Here is an 18,176-nt window from a genome sequence, read left to right on the forward strand (position 1 = left end):
CAGCTCTGGCCGGGGCTGGTCCCTGTGCAGGCCCTCGCTCCCTGCCAGACGGCCTGAGAGAAGGGTCCTCAGGAAACCAGTTAGCTGTTCAGACTTTATGTACCTGCCTGTTTGCTGGGCGTCCGCCTCCCCACCTTCGAGGCTGCTCCGGGGCCCAGAGCCGCTTCGTTTCCTCTGTCTCCCTTTCCTCCTTTCCCCGTGTCAGCTGCCTTGGGGTGGCAGCTCCGGGGGAGCGCTTCCAGGTGAGTCGTTGGCCCCAGGCTGAGGGGGCCTGACCTCGGGGAGGCTGCCGGGGCCTTCGCAGCGCCTGCAGCCAGATGGGGGCGGGAGGGGGATGGGGCGGGGTCTAGGTAGAGGGGGTGGGACGGGGGAGGGTTCTAGGTAGAGGGGGCGGGGCGGGGAGGGGAAGAGGAGGGTCTAGGTAGAGGGGGTGGCACAGGGAGGGTTCTAGGTGAGGGGGCGGGGTCTAGGTAGAGGGGGCGGGGCGGGGGCGGGGGAGGGGTCTAGGTAGAGGGTGCAGGGCGGGGGCGGGGCAGGGGTCTAGGTAGAGGGGGCGAGGCGGGGGCTGGGGGTGGGGAGGCAAGCACGCATCCTAGGGGGCCGGGAGCAGGAGCTGGAGGTCCCAGGTTCAAGCCCAGCTCCCCTCCTGGGGGGCAAGGGCGTGAAACCAGAGGGCTCCTCTAGACCTGCCATCACTGGACTCAAGGCCTTTGGGACGGACGTATATGTCCACAAGCGACGCACACTCATAGCTGGTCCATCCACCCAGCACCCAGCCACACACACCCCCACCACGTCACCAGGACCCCACCACGTCACCAGGACCCCTGCGCACAGGAACACAAAGGCCCGGTCCACCTCCGCAAGTGGAGGGTCAGACACCCCCTCTTCTCCCGGGGGGCGGGGCGTCGGGGACCCAGCTGTCTCTGCCCACCCACAAGGCCGTCTTTCCTCTGGGTCTGAGTCTCGAGGGACAGTTTCCTGCCGGGAAAGCCAACAGCTGGAAGAGGGTGGAGCTGGGGGTGCAGGGGGAGGTCAGCTTGCCTGCAGCCTGGGGGCCGCAGCCTTGTGCCCCTGGCGGGGCCCTGCTGGCACAGGGTCTGGGCTGGGGAGGGAGAGCCTCGCTCTTGGCTCTTGGCGGCCTGCTGCCCGCCCACTGACCAAGGGGAGGGTGGGGATGGACTCCTCCTGCTACCACCCAGCTCTCCCTGCAGACTCGGCCGGGATGGGGCCCCCATTCCTGTGTGCGGTCCTCCTGTGGCTCCCAGGCTTCCTGGCCAAGGTGAGGTGGGCACCGGGGCCGCGGGCGGGTGGGCCCCTGCTCTCCAGGGCATCCAGGCTTCCCTCTGCCCCGTGGCCCCGCGGCTGGTCTGCATTAAGCAGGGCAGGGGAGGCTCCTTCCCACGCCCCTGACAGGACAGCAGGATAGTCTGCTCCTGGTCCCAGGGCCTCTGCAGCTCGGTGTCCTGCGGTGATCGGCCACATCTGGGGAAGCCAGACGAGAGGACAGCCTTTTCTCTGGTCCTGGCTGGAGCCCAGAGCCTCTGCCCATCTCTTCCCACACCCTTGCCCCCGCCCTACAGGAAGACAAGTGCCACTCCCTGGAAGGGGGTCTGCTCGGGGAGAGTGGGGGTAGGTGCCTTCCATGGGGAGGGGGCTGGGCAAGGCTGTTTCTCTGCTCTGGCCCCTCCTCCAGGGCAGAAGGTGTTGGGAGACTCTGACCCAGCCCTTCTCCCCAGGACCGCCTCTGAGGGTGAATGTCAGCGTCCAGGGGAGGTCTGCCAGCCATGCCCTCTGCCTCAGCCGCCTGACCCCCCTGGGCTCCCCGGAAGAGCAGCCACTCCGGGCCCACACCAACGTTTCCAGCTTTGAGTTCCAGGACCTGGTGCCGGGAAGTCGCTACCAGCTGGAGGTGACAGCCCTGTGCCCCTGCGGGCAGAACACCACTGTCATCCACACTGCCCACACAGGTGCACGGCCTGCGGGCAGGGGAGGGGCCGAGCAGGACGTGGCTGCCCTGGAGGGTTGGCAGGGGGCAAAGCGGCCAGAGACGGTGAGGTCTCTGAGGACCACGCCTGCTGCAGTGACCCGTCAGGAGCACTAGAAGCAGAGGTGATGCCCCGGCCCTGAACTCGGTGCCTCTCTGCCTCTGATGCAGCCCTGTTGACGGTCCAAGACCTGCAGCTCCGTAGCTCAGGGAGCCCATCCCACCTGGAGGCCTTGTGGGGCGCTGCCCCCGGCGGGCAGAATGGCTACCAGATTCTCCTCTACTGCCTGGAGTCCCAGACATTGGCTCACAATGTCTCCGTGTCCCCGGGCACCCTGTGTGACAATTTTAGTGACCTCTTACCCAGCAGCGAGTACGTACTGGAGGTTCCCACCTGGGCTGCCAACCTCCAAGCGAAGACCAGCATCCATCAGTGGACAGGTAAGGCCAGTGCTCGGCAAGGCCCCAGGTGGCGGCCAGTCTGGGAGTGGGGGGCCATCCAGAGCCGCGTCCCGTGACTGGGCTCCTGGGCTGCTGCTGCCGGGGCGGTGCCCGGGCCCCGCGTCGGGCCCTCTCTCCAGCCCGGCTGTTCTCTCCCCACCCTTTCTCCAGCGCCTGTGCCTCCAGCTCAGCTGGCGCTGCATGCCCCGGGTGCCAGTGCCCTGCAGGCCTCCTGGAATGGCTCTGGGGGTGCCACCTGGCTGCGCCTCGTGCTCACAGACCTCCTTGGTGGCTCCAACCTGACAGCGGGGGTCACATGGGGCATCTCCAGTCACACCTTCCCTCGCCTCTCTCCGGGAACCCCCTATGAGCTGACACTCAGCGCTGTTGCCGGGCCCCATCTGGCGGCGGGGCCCAACGCCACCGAGTGGACCCGTGCGTGCTGGGTGGGTAAGGGGTCGCCGCAGAGGCTCTTCAGTCAAGCAGGCAGGAGCCAGCTGGTGGGGTGGGCTTCCAGGAGTCTTGCAGGGAAGGGGTGAGGCCTGCCTGGAGGGGGTGCCCTCCTGCAGGCTGGTGGCAGGAGCCCCCCCGCCCCCCCCCACAGACGATGACGGTGGTGACACTTATCAGCACCAGCAGCTTCCATGTGCCAGCCCCGTGCCAGGCACTTCTGTGTGTCACCTCATTTATCCCCCAAAACAGCCCCTTAAGTTGTTTTATCTCCGTACGGTGGAGGGACCGAGGTTCAGAGAGAGAAGGACCAGGTCCTGAGGCTTAGGAGTGTCCAGCTAGGCTGAGCCCGTGGGGACTTTGCTGCACTTTTGCTCAGGGAAGTGCTGTCTCGCTGCCTCTCGCTGCCACTCGCTGGCTGTGGGTCTCGGGCAAAGTGCTCACCCTCTCTGTGCTTCAGCCTCTGTATCTTTAAAGCAGGATGATGATGGGACTTCCCTGGTGGCGCAGTGGTTAAGAATCCGCCTGCCAATGCAGGGGACACGGGTTCAAGCCCTGGTCTGGGAAGACCCCACATGCCGTGGAGCAACTAAGCCCATGCGCCACAACTACCGAGCCTGCACTCTAGAGCCCGCGAGCCACAACTACTGAGCCTGTGTGCCACAACTACTGAAGCCTGCACACCTAGCGGCCGTGCTCCTCAACAAGAGAAGCCACCGCAGTGAGAAGCCCGTGCACCACAACGAAGAGTAGTCCCCACTCACTCCAACTAGAGAAAGCTTGTGCGCAGCAAGGAAGATCCAACCAGCCAAAAATAAAAAAAATTAAAAAAAATTAAAAAAAAAAAAAAAAGCAGGATGATGACGGCAGCGGCAGTGTTGCGAGGAGGAGTGTGAGGTCTGGCACCCGATGTGTTATCATTTGTTACCACGTCCTCGGCCGGGTCCCAGGACTCACCCAGAATATGGCTCAGGGTCACTGCCAGCGTCTGGATGAGGCCTGGTCCAGGGTGTGCAGGAAGAAGCTGACACGGGGGTCCAGGACCTTCTGCACATGTGTCTCCCTTCCCCGCAGATCCCTCAGTCCCCCTGGACCTGGTACTCGCTCCCCGGCCCCCAGAGCTCTGGGCCACCTGGAAGGCAGGGCCGGGGGCCCGGGATGGCTACCTGCTCAGGCTAAGTGGGCTGGTGGAGAAGACCATCATGCTGGGCCCCGGGGCCCTTAATGCCACGTTCCTAGGGCCGCTGCCCGCTGGACACTACGCTCTAGAGCTGAGGGTTCTGGCCAGGCCCTATGAGGCCTGGACCCAGGCCAGTGCCTGGCTAGATGGTGAGTCTGCGCTGGCGGGGTACAGGCTGGGGTCCTGCCCAGGGGCACCTGCATCAGGAGACATGTGAGTCCTCACTCTCCAGGGACCACACCCCCTCCAGATGCTGCAGCCCAGCGCCGGAAAGGCAATGGTACTGAGCTGCCCCTGGATGGGCTGGAGGCCAGCAGGGAGCCTGGGACCCAGGTACTGCCCTACACCCAGGGAGCCCCCAGCCTCAGAAACATCGCTGGGCCACCTGGTGCCACCCAGGTCACTCTCCAGGGACCTGGGGCCCACTGCCAGGGGACAGTGGACACTGTCCCTTCTCTGGGCAACACCACCCTGAGCCCCACAAGTCACATAGGTGAGTGCCAGCCACTGCGGGCCCTGGTCTGGGGCTGGGGGGCTTTGCCTTGGGGTGGAGATCTGGGTGGGCACATCACAGCGCCACAGACATTGCAGGGCCCCAAACTGCTCCTCTCTCCAGGGCCCCTGGCACCACAGTCACTGGAGGTCGTCGGCAGGGGCAGCCCCTCTGACTTGACCGTTGGCTGGGCCCCAGCACCAGGGCAGCGGGAAGGCTACAGGGTCAGCTGGCGCCAGGAGGGCAGCCAAGGTTCGCTGGGCGGTCTTGTCGCCTTGGGCCCCGATGATTCCAGCCTGACGCTGAGGGGCCTAGTGCCTGGCTCCTGCTACACCATGTGGGTGTGGGCGTGAGTAAGGAACCTCAGCTGCAGCATCCAGAGCACCAGCGCCTGCACCCGTGAGTTCCTGGCTGCGGGCCCTGGGGGGGCTGCCTGGGCGGTGGTGGTGGGGACCAACGTCCTTCACGCGCCGCCCTCTGTGTGCCGTGTTCCTGACTCAGAAGCCATGCGTCCGTCCGAGGTGGGGCTGCTCCTGAATCTGTTTGCAAGCATTCCCCACCTCCTGCCATCTGGTCAGCCATCCATCCCTCCATCCTTCCAACAAATATTTAATGAATGCCTCCCATTTCTAGGTATGGGGTTAGGTGCTAAAGCTAACAATTATGAAGAAGACCATCTAGAAAGGAAGGCTGACAAGTAAGCAGATGGTTTATGTGTCTGTTAAAGTAACGCGATTGGTTCATACATCACAGTGTAAACGTAGTTGCTCAGAGAAGAATATGCACGATGTATTTGAACCATGTGAAGCTCTGTTCCCACGGGTTAAAACTGAGGACTCTGGGGAATTTTATGTGGTTCTGGCTAATCTTTCAGGGCTTACAGAAGAGCCACCTTAAGGAGTCAGGGAAGGGTTCCCAGAGGAAGAAGGTGGGTCAAGAAGCGTGTGCGTCTGAGTAAGGTGGGCAGAGAGGGGCCTTACCAAGGGGCAAGTGTGGACCCAGGCCCTCAGGTTGGGGAGAGAGAGAGAGAGGGAGGGAGAGAAAGAGAGGGGGGGAGAGAGAGAGAGAGAGGGAGAGAGAGATTGGAGGGTGGGATGAGCTCTCAGGGGCAAAACGTCAGTGGCTGAGCTGGAGGCCTGTGTCCCGGGTGTGAGACACAGGCGCTGGGTGCTGGTGGGGACCAGGTGGACCAGGCGTCACCCTCCAGGAGCTGATGGTCTGGGAAGTAGGTGGGGCGCAGGCGTCAGGGCGGAGACCGTGTCACCCAAGAGGTTTTCCTGGGAGGGAAGGAAGGAGCGGGCTGGAGCCTGGGGGCTAGCTGTGCCTGGAGACCGGCCAGCAGGACGCCGACGATGTGGCAGGAGGGCCGGGCGCTGGGTTGTTCCAAATCCGTTTCTTCCTGTCCTGCAGTCCCCGCGCCTCCCACCAACCTGAGCCTGGGCCTGGCTGCCCAGCCCCCTGCCCTGTGGGCTGTCTGCAGCACCCCCGTTGGGGGCGGGGACGGCTTCCTCCTGCGGCTGTACCGCCTGAGCCCCCTGACTCTGAAGGGTGAGGAGACCCTGGCCCCTGAGGCACAGAACTTCTCCTGGGCCCAGCTGGCTCCGGGCACCGAGTTCCTGGCGTGGCTGGCCACCCTGCGGGGGCCGGACAAGAGCAGCGGCACCAGTGCCACAGGCTGGACACGTGAGCGCCCTCCGCGTGGCCCTGCCTCACAGGCTACCCTTGCTCAGTGGGTCCCAGGGGCTGCATGGCCCCTGACCTCCCTGTGGTCCGTGAGCAGGCCGCTGGGTTGACTACGGTTGCTCCCTCGGACACCAGGACACCCCTCGCCCTGGCCGAGAGTCCCCGGGGCCTGGCCCTTGTGGCACCAGGAAGGCGGGCAGAACGTGGGCTTTGCTCCTGTGCGGTGGCACACGGGCTGCTCCCTCGAGCTCTCTCACGACCAGTGGCGGGGAGGTGGGGACTGGGTGGACCAGAGGACCAGCTGCCAGGCCCCCCGGGCCCCTTGCTCAGTGTTCTCTCACTTAAACAACATCCGGGAGGCCTCCATCTCACGGAGGAGAAAGCCAAACCAGTCTTCAGTGGGGCGTCAGGGTTCACGTGCGGGCAGTGTGGCCCAGGGTCCACGCTCCTGGCCACGTACCAACCCCGGGGGGGGTGGCCCAGGAAGGGTCACAGTTCCTGAAGTACAGGACGGGTCACACGGTGAGGCCCAGAGGCCCAGAGCCACGAGGCTGGGCCAGGAAGCCCCTCCCAGAGGCCCGATGCCTGCTCGGTGGAGCTGGGCAACAGTGGGGTCTCCTCGCCCAGCGGCATCCTTCTCCAGTGTGGTGGCCCCCACTGCCTGCCCTGCCCTCCCAACCCCTCCCAGGACCCTGAGACCTCGGACCGGCCTGGGAGGAGTGGGAAAGCTCCGGCCAGGGGCTCTAAGTGGCTCAGACCTGGATCCGGCCTGTGCCTCTTTGAGCCTCAGTTTACAAAGGAGGGGTCCACCAGGGGACCCCAGGCCCTGGGCCCAAGGGGAGGGTGGAGGGGCCCCGCCTGGACCCCAGACACTGCCTGCCCTTTAACCTATCCACCCACCTGGGGGGCTTTCAAAGCTGGGGCTGGGCCTGGGCAAAGGCTCTGCGTGTAACCCCCTCGCTGGCCTGTCTGGCTGGGAGACTGGTGATCGATGTGCTCACTCGGCATGGCCGGTGCTCGTGCTCTGCTGTCTGGGAAAGCCGGGAGGTGGTCTGCCTCCCGGGAGGTGGTCTGCCTCCCGGGTAGAATCTCCTCTCACTGGTCACCTGAACCGGTGTTTCCTGACTGGGCCAAGCGTGGAGGGCCAAGTGGGGCCCTTTCGGGAGGAAGGAGCCATGATCGGGGCTGTGCTCTTCCCCCTGCGCTAGAGCTGCCCTCAGCAAGTCCCCAGTCCCCCGTCCCACCTGCACCCCGAGGGCCCTGCGTGGGGTCGCAGGCCTCCTGCTCTCCTCCCCACAGCCACCTGTCCGGTGGTGGCACAGCAGCTGGCAGCAGGAGGGCACGCCCACCTCGTCTTCCAGGCCAGCACCTCCGGGGATGCCCTCCTGCCGTCCCGCATGGAGCCCGCCACGTCCTGCCGCCTCAGCCTCTCTGTGCGGGGCGGGAACGGCCTGTGGAGCCGGGCGGTCACCGTGGTGTGTGCCACCGCTGCCGAGTGTAGGCGCCCCCTTGGCCTCGGGCCCCGCTCCCTCAGTCTTGCTCCCCTGTCACCCCCAGCCCCGGCCCGGACCCTGACCCAACGCCACACTCGTGTGACACGCCCCTGCGGGGCTTGTGCCCAGCACCCAGCCCAGTTTGGATTCTGTGCATCCAATCAGCTGCCATTGCAGGCATGGCCCTGCCCTTGGGGGCTGCTGTCAGGGCCTCACTGTCCCCCTCCGCCCCCAGCCTGGCACCCCTCCACCCCCGAGCTGGCCGAGGCCCCGCAGCTGGAGCCTGAGATGGGGATGGGTGTGCTGATATCCCAGGGCATGTTTGGTGAGGACGACGGGCAGATCCAGTGCTGTGGCGTCATCGCCACCACTAACGTGCCCCAGGAGGCGGGGGGGACCCTGGCTACTGCCCGGCAGGGGTGGCGAGGCGCCCAGGTGCTGACACGGGTGAGATGAAATGTCTGAGGCTGGCGGGAGTCTTGGCGCAGGAAAGGGGACTGGGACGTTCTGGCGGAAGGGACTGGTATGCTAACGGGGGCGGGCACGTCTAGAACACGGGCAAGGCCTCTGGCGGGGAGAGGCCCCACCCCACCGCCCACGTGCCCCGCCCCCTCCCTGTTCCTCTCCTAGTGGCACGGCCTCCCCGTGAAGCCATCAACCACACCTGCTACGACCACCACCACGGGGGACGGGACTCCTACCTGGCCATCCTGCTCCGCAGCCCCTTCTATCTGGGGCCCTGGGCCGTGCCGACGTCCTGGATGGTACCTGTGGGTACAGAGGACTGCGGCTAGACCCAGGACGTTTGTAATGGGCAGCTCAAGCCGGGTTCCCTCTATCGGTGAGGGCCAAGGCCGAAGGGAGGGGGAGACACGGAAAGCTTCATCGATGGGTTGTTTACACCTGTGTCAACAAAAGAGCTGGACTGACTCACAGAGAGAAAGCGTGTGCTGGTCCAGGAGGGTCAGTAGAGTTATTCTGACTGGGCTTCCTGGTAGGCAAGGCAAAAAGGGGAATGCCCCAGGCTGCCTCCCAGGCCCTGTCACCCTCTGCAGGTCAGAGAAGAACCTGTGCTTCCAGCAGCTGGTGGCTTACAACCTGCGGTGAGCGTGTGGCCCCTGTGGGGCGGGGCAGGCAGCCCGCCCTCCACAGGCTCGGTGATGACGGGGTGATGACGGGGTCTCCCCGGGACTGCGTCCCTCGCCCCGCCAGCTGAGCCTGCCCTCAGCCGCTGTCACACCCTCGTCACCCTGCTCCCAGGGGCCCCCGGCTCCTCCCGGGCCCTCAGCCTCTGCCTCCAGACTCCTGTCCTCTCGGTCCCTGACTGACCACCTGGACGGTTGCAGGCCAAGCCGCTTCCTTCTCCTTCTTTCTCTCCAATGTCGGATTTGGCAATCTACCCTCTATCGCTTCTGTTCCTCCTTCTCTCAGCCGCACCCTGAGCGGTGCTGCGAGCAGCTGTGCCCAGAGCCATCCTCAGGATCCGGGGGCGGGGCCTCAGAGACTCATGCCCACCTCCTCTGAGTGTGGTCCTGTTTGCCCTGCCCCCTCTCTCTGGCCCCTACCGGCGCCCAGGGCAGGACTCTGCACACCAGGGCCGCCACCTACTCATCCCTCTTCCCCCAGGTGGACCCACTGGCCCATCCCTGCCCACAGCTTCCGACAGGGCTACGAGGCCAAGAGCGCCTGTGCCCACCAGGCTTTCTTTCAGGATTTCCAGGTGAGGCCTCTGCCGCCCCCAGGCTCTGGGGGACCCCAGCTGTGCACGCCCCCGCCCCCGGTGTGGGGGTGACAGGGGTCTGCTTCGGCCCCCGTCTCTGCAGGAGCTGGAGGAGGCGGGCAAGGGGCAGACTAGGCTGGAGGCCGAGCACCCTGCTGACACCGCGGAGAACCGCTACCCTCTCGTGCTGCCTGTGAGCACGGCGGGCAGGGGCGTGCGGGGCCAGAGCTCAGCCCGGAGGAGGGGCTGCATGTGCCCGCCCCGAATGCACGGCTTTTAGCGTCTGCAGATGACCACTGCCGGGTCAGGCTGACCCCGCTGGACGGAGAGCCTCACTCCGGTTACGTCAACGCCAGCTTCATCCCGGTAGAGCCACCTGCGTGCTGGCTGCGGCGTCCACTCGGGAGGGGCCCGGTTTGCAGGACACGCTGTCCAGCCCTAGCCGTCCACGAAGACCGCCAGCTTGTGTGTCTTGTGTGTTGGTCACTGTGCTGGGACCGCAGGAGTCAGGGCTGGGCTACGCGGATTCCCACCTTCAAAGGAGCAGGAATTGTGTGTGTGTGTGTGTGTGTGTGTGTGTGAGAGAGAGACACCTGCCACGCGGCATGACAAGTGCTGTAATAAGGGCACACGTGTGGTGCTCAGAGCACGTGAAGAAAGAACGTTTAGTCCACCTAGGAATCAAGAAAGGCTTCCTGGACGAGGGGGCATTTGGTCTCTTGAAGGATGAGCAGAATCCTGATAAGTGATGAAAGAGGGGCAGACACTGCAGCTGGACAGACCCAGAGAAGAGCCGGGTGGGACATGTGGACAGAGTGGGGCGGGATCATCGGGTGGAGGCAGGAGAGGCAGACGGGGCTGTTGGAGGAGGGACTGAGTGCTGGCCTGGGGGAGCTGGGTGGGCAGTGGAGCCCTGAGAGAAACGAAGGTGGCGTGGGTCGGGTGGTGAAGGGGTGGCCTGGGAGGCTACTTCGGGGCCATCAGTGTCTTGTCATCGTCCCATCAAGGTGGGGCTGTCTCCAAGTCACCCTCCTGATTTGGGTCCTTGGTGCACGTGTGTTCACATGTGTGCACACGTATCGGCCTGTGCACGAAGTCCTCACTCCCAGAGATCACCCGTGGGATGCATGGCTGTGTGCTGGGGCCCCAGTTAACGTGATCCTGCCCACCGCCAGGGCTACACCCGCCCGCAGGAGTTCATCACCACCCAGGGGCCTCTGAAGAAGACCCTGGAGGACTTCTGGCAGCTGGTGTGGGACCAGCAGATGGGCATGGAGAGTGGGCGGGTGAGCATGCCACAGCCCCCGGGGTGGCCACCAGGTGGCAGGCTCTCCCCACAGGACCAGCTGTGGGTCTGGGAGGCCGGGTGAGGTCTGGGGGTTGGTGGGGTCCCCAGGCCACCCAGGATGGGGCAGGGAAGGAGACCAGGAACCCAGGCTCCCAGCTGGACTCGCCTCCGTTGCCTCTGCTGTTTCTCGCCGAGACCACCCTCTCCTGCTCTGGGCCCAGTCTGCGTTCCTGCTTTAAACATGCCTGTGCCCTCCGTGTGGGGCCCTGGGACAGCACCTTTGAGTCCCTCCAGCTGGAGCCAGGCCAGGTGGTCCTAAGTAAGGCCATGCAGTTTGCACAGGAGCCCGGCAGCTGCCTGGAAGTCCCAGGGGTCACATAGAGGTCTAGGGGTGGAGATGCTGGGGCCGGGCCGGGGGAGAGAGGCTTCCGGACAAGCAGGGTGGCAGAGACAGATGGATGGGTGGGAGGTGCTGATACAGCAGGGGTGGCAGTGATGGGGGTGCCCACACCTGCCCCCCAACCCCGCTCTGACCCTCTGGCCCGAGGTGCTATGTGAGCACTACTGGCCAGCCGACTCCAGCCCTGTCACCCACGGTCACATCACCGTCCACCTCCTGGCCGAGGAGCCCAAGGACAAGTGGAGCACACGGGACTTCCAGCTGCAGCACGTGCGTACCCGCGAGCGAGGGGGCGTGACTCCTTGGAAGGTCGGCTCACCTCCTGGGGCCTGGCCTCCCCCGTGCTCAGGAGGTTGGAGGTTAGGGAAGGGCAGGGAAGCACGGGGAAGGCTGAGGGTCATCCGAAGCTGGGGGAGAAGGGACGGTTTCTGCCCCGCTCTGCGCTCGCCCCAGACCCCCGGGCCCCATCCGCCCTCCCAGGCTGTGACCTCCTGGGGCAGCAGTGCTCCCCTCCCCCTTGGGCCCCCTGCAGGCAGACTCCCCGGGAGGCTGGAGGAGCCAAGGGGAGCATCCCAGTGTGGGAGGCACCACCCCGCCCTCAAGATCTGGTGACAGAACGAGGGCTGAGCCGAGGACAGTGGGTTGGGGGGGGACGGAGAAGCAGCTCCTCTGCCCCCAGCCTCCAGGCTGCCCAGCAACTGCAGTGGACAGTGAAGCAGCTGCAGTTCACCACCCGGCCAGACCACAGCGTCCCCGAGACACCCAGCTCCCTGCTGGCGCCCTGGTGCAGGCAGGCGGGGCGGGCGGCGGGGGGCGGGGGGCGGGCTGGGGAAGGGCCCCGCTTCACAGCCCTGGGCCCTCTGACCCGCAGTGCAGGCGTGGGCCGCTCGGGCACCTTTATGACCCTGTCAGGGCTGCTGCAGCAGCTGGAGGAGGAGGATACAGTGGACGTACTCCACACGGTGTGCTCGCTGCACCTGCACCGGCCCCTCATGATCCAGACCCCGGTGAGGGCAAGGCGGGTGGGCTGCGGACCCTGGGAGAGGGTGGAGCAGACGGCCGGGCCACAGGGTCCCCAGGGGCCAGGGAAGGACCCCGGGGGAGGGGCTCGGACACTCACCCTCCTATCGGGGCTTCTGTTTCCCTTTGTGTCGGGGCTGGGAGGTGGGCGGGCCCCTGCCAGCTCTGACGCCGGGGTAGGGGGGGAGGCCCACGGGGAGGCTCCCCAAAGCCCCTCCCCTGCCCCGGGCCGTCTGGCTGGTCAGGGCCTGGAAGTCTCCCTGCTGGACCACGGTCCCTCAGCCGACCACCTCCCCTCCCCCACCCCCCAGAGCCAGTACGTCTTCCTGCATGGCTGCCTCCTGAGCAGGATCCTGGAAGGGGCCCCCGGCACCTCTGAGTCCGTGCAGCTCCTGGAACCTTGCCCGGTGGGAGGCAGGGTCCCCGTCCCTCCCACCAACAGGCTGCCAGCTCCGTCCACGCAGGGCCGAGGAGGCCAAGAGCGGGAGCTGGGCAGCCTCCGGCACCCCCAACACAGCCCGCGCCCCGCCCAGGCCGCAGCCCATCCCCGTGAGGAGCTTCCCCCCACGGGCGTACTCTGGCAATGCTGGCTGCCTTGGGGAGCACAAGGTGGCTGCGGGCCGGGCGGCACGACAACGCGGGGTCCCCTCGTGCCACCACTTCTGCGGCCTGTCTCATGGTGCCCCTCTGCCCGTCACCCTCCCCAGCTTCCGCTCCAGGCCCTCAAGGACCAGGCCGGCTCTGCGATGCCCTCTCCTGGCATGGGCAGGACAGCATGGCCTCCCGTGAGTGCCAGGGGTCTTGCGGGTGGACCGGGCATCGGGCGTTGGCCAGGCTGGGACCTGCGGCAGCCTCACCCTCACCCTCGTCCCGCAGACAGCTGTTGTCACGGGCGGTCCCCTCTGGCGGAGGATGGCCCTGCTGGAGAGATGCCCGAAGCCTGGCTCTTCCCCGTGAGACCATGCCCTTGGGCCGTTGGTGCTTCCTGGTCTGGGGCTGGGGGGCTGGGGGTCCTAGAGCTGAGACGGGCAGGGGACACGCTGTGCTCTGCAAGGCGGGCCCTCTGGCCACGATCACGTCATGCTGACCGGGGCCCGCAGAGCTCTGGGAGCTGGTGTGGGAGCACGGGGCTTGCGTGCTGGTCTCCCTCTGCCTGCCAGACTCCCGGGAGAAGGTGAGGGAACAGGGGCAGAGTGTGGGATGCCTGGGGGTTGGGGTGGGGGTGTGGTGTGACCAGGGCCTGGGTGGGGATGGGCTGGCCGGCCGAGCAGCCCTGACCCGGTCTGGCCACAAGAGTTCTGGCCCATGGAGTCACAGCCCGTCGCCACAGACGTGGCGACCGTGCACTGGGTGGCTGAGAGCAGCGCTGCAGGCTGGCCCTGCACCCTCCTCAGCGTCACACGTGTAAGCTAGGGCTGTGGGCTGGGGGTGGGCTCCGCGGAGCAGTCCCGGCCCCTCCAGGCACCGGTGCCAACGTCTTTGCCCAGAGGGGGAGCAGGAAGGAGAGGCCGGTGCAGAGGCTGTGGTTGCCGTGCAGGGAGCCGGGCAGGAGCTCCCCACCATGATCCTGCTGCCCTTACTGACTGCCGCGGGCCAGTGCTGCTCCCGGGGCGTGGAGAAGCCAGGCACGCTGCTCAGCCACCGCAGGTGCCGCTGGGCGGGGCCCCGGAGGAGCAGGCAGAGACCCCGCTGCCCCGCGGCTTGGGGTGCGGGTCCGGACACAGCCCCCTCCTCGCCCTGCCCTGACGTCATCTTTCGGGAATCTGTCCCCGGACGCACACAGGGCCCCGTGCCGTGAAGGGGCCGAGTCGGGGAATAAGGGATGTGGTCAAGCCGGAGGCCGAGTGCGTTCTGTCCATCCATGCCAGGACCTGGTGGGAGACAGGAGCGGGGCTGGGGGGGCCTGGCGGGTGGCTTTTGCCGGGCAGCCCCCAGCCCCGCCCTCCAGTTTCCCCGTTCCTCAGATCTAGTCTCTAGTGTCTGGGGGGGGGCCCTGGATTCAGAGCAGGTTACGCGGGGTGAGAGGGCCCTGCCCCACGCGACCTGGCCTTGCCGTTTCCTGGCGCCTGCGGCAGGCGCCGGGGGCTCGCTGCTGCGTGGCCAGAGCGGCTGGGTTTTCTCTGCCTCCTTCGCTCCACCACAGTGCGGGAGTCTGGGGAGGGAAAACCAGGAGGAGAAGCAGAAAGGAGGGCACGAGTGCTCACCGTGGCGACACCATCAGCCAAGGCCTCACCAGGGCCCATTCGTCCCCTCATCAACCACGAGGCCCTGGACGGCTGGTGCCAGAGGCGGGGCCCCAGCTGCTCCCGGTAGAGGGCCTGGGGGACACAGAAAGCCTGCACAAACCAGAGCAGGAGGCCCCGAAAGGAGTCAGACCCCGAATCGGGTAGGGGGCAGGGCTCTCCTTGGCCGCCCCGAGCTCCTCGTGAAAGGGGAGGGGTCGGAGGCCGGGAGGGCCCTCACGGCCTGAGGAGCAGAGGCAGGCTTCCCGCTCACCTGGGCCTCCCCGGGCTGGGTCACACCCTCTTCACACGCGTTCCCGGGAGTCAGGGTTGGCCCATGACAACCCTCCAGTAGGCGGGCTGGAGCCTCGCGCTGGGCCCGCGCCCCGCCACTGCTGAGGGGCAGCAGGGCCCCCGCACCAGAGCTGCAAAGGAGCAGGGGACCCGCAGCAAGTGGGGAGTGAGGCGGGGAACACGGCCGAGCCGGGGGGAGAGGCGGGCAGCGCCCCTGTGGTCTCTCCGGCCCTCCGTGCACGAGGACCACCCAGGTCTTCCTGGGGGCTCATCTACGTCAGGGCCGAGCCCCACGCCCTGGAGGCCAACGGTCGGTTCCGCCTTCCTGGTCCAGCCGTGCAGCCCCTGGGGCCCGGGAGGTGAGAGCAGTAGCAGAGAATGGGAGGGGGGTGATGAGTGGCCCTGGGGGGTGATGGTCCTGGATGAACGGCCACTGGCTGCCCTGAGGCCTCCAGGCTGCCGCTGTACACTCAGGATGGGCCGTGCGGGGACAGCAAGGTCAGGAGACGCGGCCGGCTCTCACTCCACCCTGGGCTTGGCCCGGCGGCGCCGGGATGAGCCCAGCTTCAGCCACCGTCTCTCCCCCTCAAGCCCCCCTCCTGGCCCTTCCAGCCTCAGGCTGGTGGAGCTGCAGCTGCCCGACTGGCCTCCAGATGGCGCCAGACTGCCGACTCAGGCCGGCCCGGACCGCCAGGTGGGCGCGTCCCCCAGCCGGGCGCCTGGCTCCATCCCGGGAGCAGGGTCCGGGGCTCCCGGGCTCACACCTGACTGGGGCCGCGTGCAAGACGCTTTGTGAGTGGACGTCACACCTTCTCTAGTGGCGGGCCTGGGGCTCAGCTGGAAGTCTCCTCCTTGTAGCCGCCCGACCTCCACCCGCCCCGCGGCTCCGGCCCTTCATGGCTCACCTGGTGAGACAACCCCTCGCTCCCCTCCCCAGGAGCCAGGGTGCGGAGGGTGACCCCGAGTTGCACTTCTGGGGCTGCTCCCCCCCAAGTGGGTGACCTCGAACAAACAAGGTGCTTCCGGGGCCCTCCTCCGATCCCCTGTGGCCCCAACGCTGTCCCCTCCGGCACAGGGTCCTGAGCCCGCAGCCCAAACGCCTGCAGGTCCCGCTCTCCGCTCTTCGGGTTGTTTGCTTTTTTCTTTCCTGGATGAAATTCCTGCCAGCTCGGAGGGAAGGAGGGAAGGGGAGCGAGAGGCGAGAAAGTTCCCTTGGCTCCGCCCTCCCTTGCCAAGCCCAGCCCGTGAAACCCAGGAGTGAAGACCGCGCAGCGATGCCTGCTCCGCTCTGACTGTGCGCCACCGGTGCCCGCCGCCCTCCCGGCCGCCGCGATGCCCAGCGCACCCGGGCTCCGCGCTCTCTGGCTCTGCGCCGCACTCTGCGCCTCCCCGTGCGCCCCCCAGCCTGGACCGCAGCCCGCCTGCCCGGCCCCCTGCCGCTGCCACGAGGACGGCATCATGCTGTCGGCCGACTGCTCTGAGCGCGGGCTCTCCGCGGTGCCGGGGGACCTGGACCCCCTGACGGCTTACCTGTGAGTACCACGCGCTTCTCCCTGAGGCCGCCTGGCTGCGCGCTGGCCGGGCCGGCCTCAGTCTGGGGCACCTGTGCAGCTGGAGCTCCGAGGCCCAGGCATCTTCTGCCCCGTCCTGGACTACGGGGCCGTGGCAGGGAGAACGGTCCCAAGCTGAAGGCCGGGCGAGTGGTGAGGCCGGGCTTCCCTGACAGGTTCCCAGTTGGCCCCTGTCTCGGGGCTTCATGGTGGGAGCCCAGGCTAGGTGAGAGGTGGGTCTCCGGGCCCTGAGCAGAGGGGCCCAGACTGCTGCCCCTTCTCCTCTTGCTGGTTTCGTCTCCCCCAGAGCAGCACCCAGGACGGTGGCCGGGACTCAGTGGAGGAGAGGGGAGAGGCCCCGTGGGGGGAAAGATTGTCTGTCCCCGGCCGGGGCAAGGAGAGCGGAGCAGTCACTCGAGCTGGGTGGCCTTGCTGGGGGTCCCAGAAGCCAGGAGAAGGCACTGAGCCACTCTCGTCTCCTCCAAGACGGACCCTGCTGGCTCCATCTCCCTCCACTGAGGCCTCTGGCTCCCCAGGGCCCTCCCTGAAGTCACGTCCCAAGAGGCCGTGTTGGAGACACTAATTTGTGGGCAGTGCCAAGCTGAAAACCAGAGAGCTGTTTTTAGAGTCTGAGTTGGGGTGAGATGATGTGTGAAGGGGACCCTACTGGGGGCAGCGGCCCCTCAGGGCTTGAGGGCTGGGGGCTCTGGCCTGGCCACCTGGGCAGGAGGAGGGAGTGAGCGCACACTCCAGACCACCTGCCTCCCCCCTGCTCTGGGGAGAGGAAACCTTCCTGGCTCAGCCCCGCCGGGGCCTCCATGACCTCTTCTCGGAGGAGGAGAGTCTGGGCCATCTGTCCCGGAGGTGGGGTCCCGGAGCTTTGCGGCTTTGGGCTCCAGGGCCTGGGGGCTCTGAGCAGGCGGGAGCTAGTTTTTAGAGTCAGGCAAGTATTTGTTGAACTCTATGGGACCAGGGCAGCTCCCCTTTAGCTGTTTTACATGTGTGTGGGTGACATGGGGAGGACATTGTCTCATTTGAAGACAGGGCTCTGTGGCTAAAAAGAATTTGGAAATGACTTCTTTGGAGCCTTTCTCTGGGGAAGCAGGAGAAAGTTCCCTTTTTCAGGCTGAGGGGCTCACTGGTCCCACCTCCTTCCCCAGACCCATCCTTTCTCAGGAAGACTTGGGGAAAAGAGGACAGTGTCGCCGTCAGAATCCACCCTGCTGGAGGGTTGTCCCCACCGTCTCGTCCCAGTTCCCTTGGCGCTGTCACGTCTGCATTTGGGGTTTTCTGAGCCGACCCTGAGTCTCCCTGCGGCCTGAGAAAGCCTCTCTCTCCCAGGACTCAGCCTGTACGTCCCGGGGCAGGAGGGAGGGTCCCACGCGGCCTGGGGACCTTAGCAGCAGGCCCTGGAATGTTGGAGGGAGGGGAAGACGCAGGGTCCTCCTTGGCCACGCACGGTCTTGTCTGGGTGGTGAGTGGAGTGTCTCTGCAGGGCGGTGGGCCTCCTTTCTCTGCCCCTCTGGAGAGCGGCCCAGGCACAAACGCGCCGAGGAAGGGTGGGCGTGAGGGCCGCCCCTTCCCTCCTCAGCAAAGTGAGGATATGCCAGTCCAGCCCCAAGTGGCCCAGCTCTGGCCGAGGATGGCCCACACTTTCATCGGATGCTGGGGCCCGCAGGGCCTCTCGTCTGGGCCACCCAAGCCCTGGCCCCTTCCTAGCTCTGCCCCCGACGGAGTCACCCAAGTCCTCTGAGCCTCGGGGTCTTCGTCTGTACGTGGGGACAAGTGGGTGGTGGGCAGACTAAGTGAGGCGACGTGTCATGTAAACTCCCCGGCTCAGTGCCTGACACATAACGAGCAGTGCCTGGACCCTCACACGGGAGGAAAACGGCGCCCGGGGTGAGCGCAGAACCCAAGGGGACAGACTGTGGCGGGACGAGGGGAGGCGACCGCGG

The 18,176-nt window shown here is 66.3% G+C and overlaps 2 protein-coding genes across 2 annotated transcripts in view; both read left to right on the top strand.

Moving 5' to 3' along the window:
* Window positions 1-1,225: 1,225 nt before the first annotated feature.
* Window positions 1,226-15,754, top strand: LOC307066827 (receptor-type tyrosine-protein phosphatase V-like; the record flags this gene model as incomplete). The annotated part of the gene is given in 36 exon segments (XM_079724063.1): window positions 1,226-1,306; window positions 1,308-1,358; window positions 1,360-1,405; window positions 1,740-1,970; window positions 2,159-2,428; window positions 2,600-2,863; window positions 3,953-4,207; window positions 4,309-4,551; window positions 4,675-4,901; window positions 4,905-4,950; window positions 5,962-6,234; window positions 6,370-6,507; window positions 7,534-7,731; window positions 7,963-8,102; window positions 8,351-8,518; window positions 8,522-8,568; window positions 8,783-8,830; window positions 9,354-9,447; window positions 9,551-9,653; window positions 9,737-9,813; window positions 10,623-10,733; window positions 11,283-11,405; window positions 11,822-12,142; window positions 12,467-12,534; window positions 12,620-12,834; window positions 13,032-13,108; window positions 13,209-13,243; window positions 13,245-13,329; window positions 13,443-13,559; window positions 13,643-13,700; window positions 13,703-13,861; window positions 14,299-14,464; window positions 14,926-15,030; window positions 15,146-15,463; window positions 15,609-15,664; window positions 15,747-15,754. Coding segments are annotated over 36 exon segments (5,022 nt in total).
* Window positions 15,755-16,003: 249 nt separating this feature from the next.
* Window positions 16,004-18,176, top strand: part of LGR6 (leucine rich repeat containing G protein-coupled receptor 6) — a gene marked incomplete at its 5' end in the record, with an annotated part of 96,320 nt that continues 94,147 nt past the window's right edge. Inside the window, one exon of the mRNA XM_079726177.1 lies at window positions 16,004-16,203. Coding sequence (XP_079582303.1) covers window positions 16,004-16,203 — 200 coding nt within the window. The remainder of the gene's footprint in view (window positions 16,204-18,176) is intronic.

Source organism: Hyperoodon ampullatus, assembly GCF_949752795.1.
Source record: "Hyperoodon ampullatus genome assembly, chromosome: 2".
Classification (NCBI taxonomy): domain Eukaryota; kingdom Metazoa; phylum Chordata; class Mammalia; order Artiodactyla; family Ziphiidae; genus Hyperoodon; species Hyperoodon ampullatus.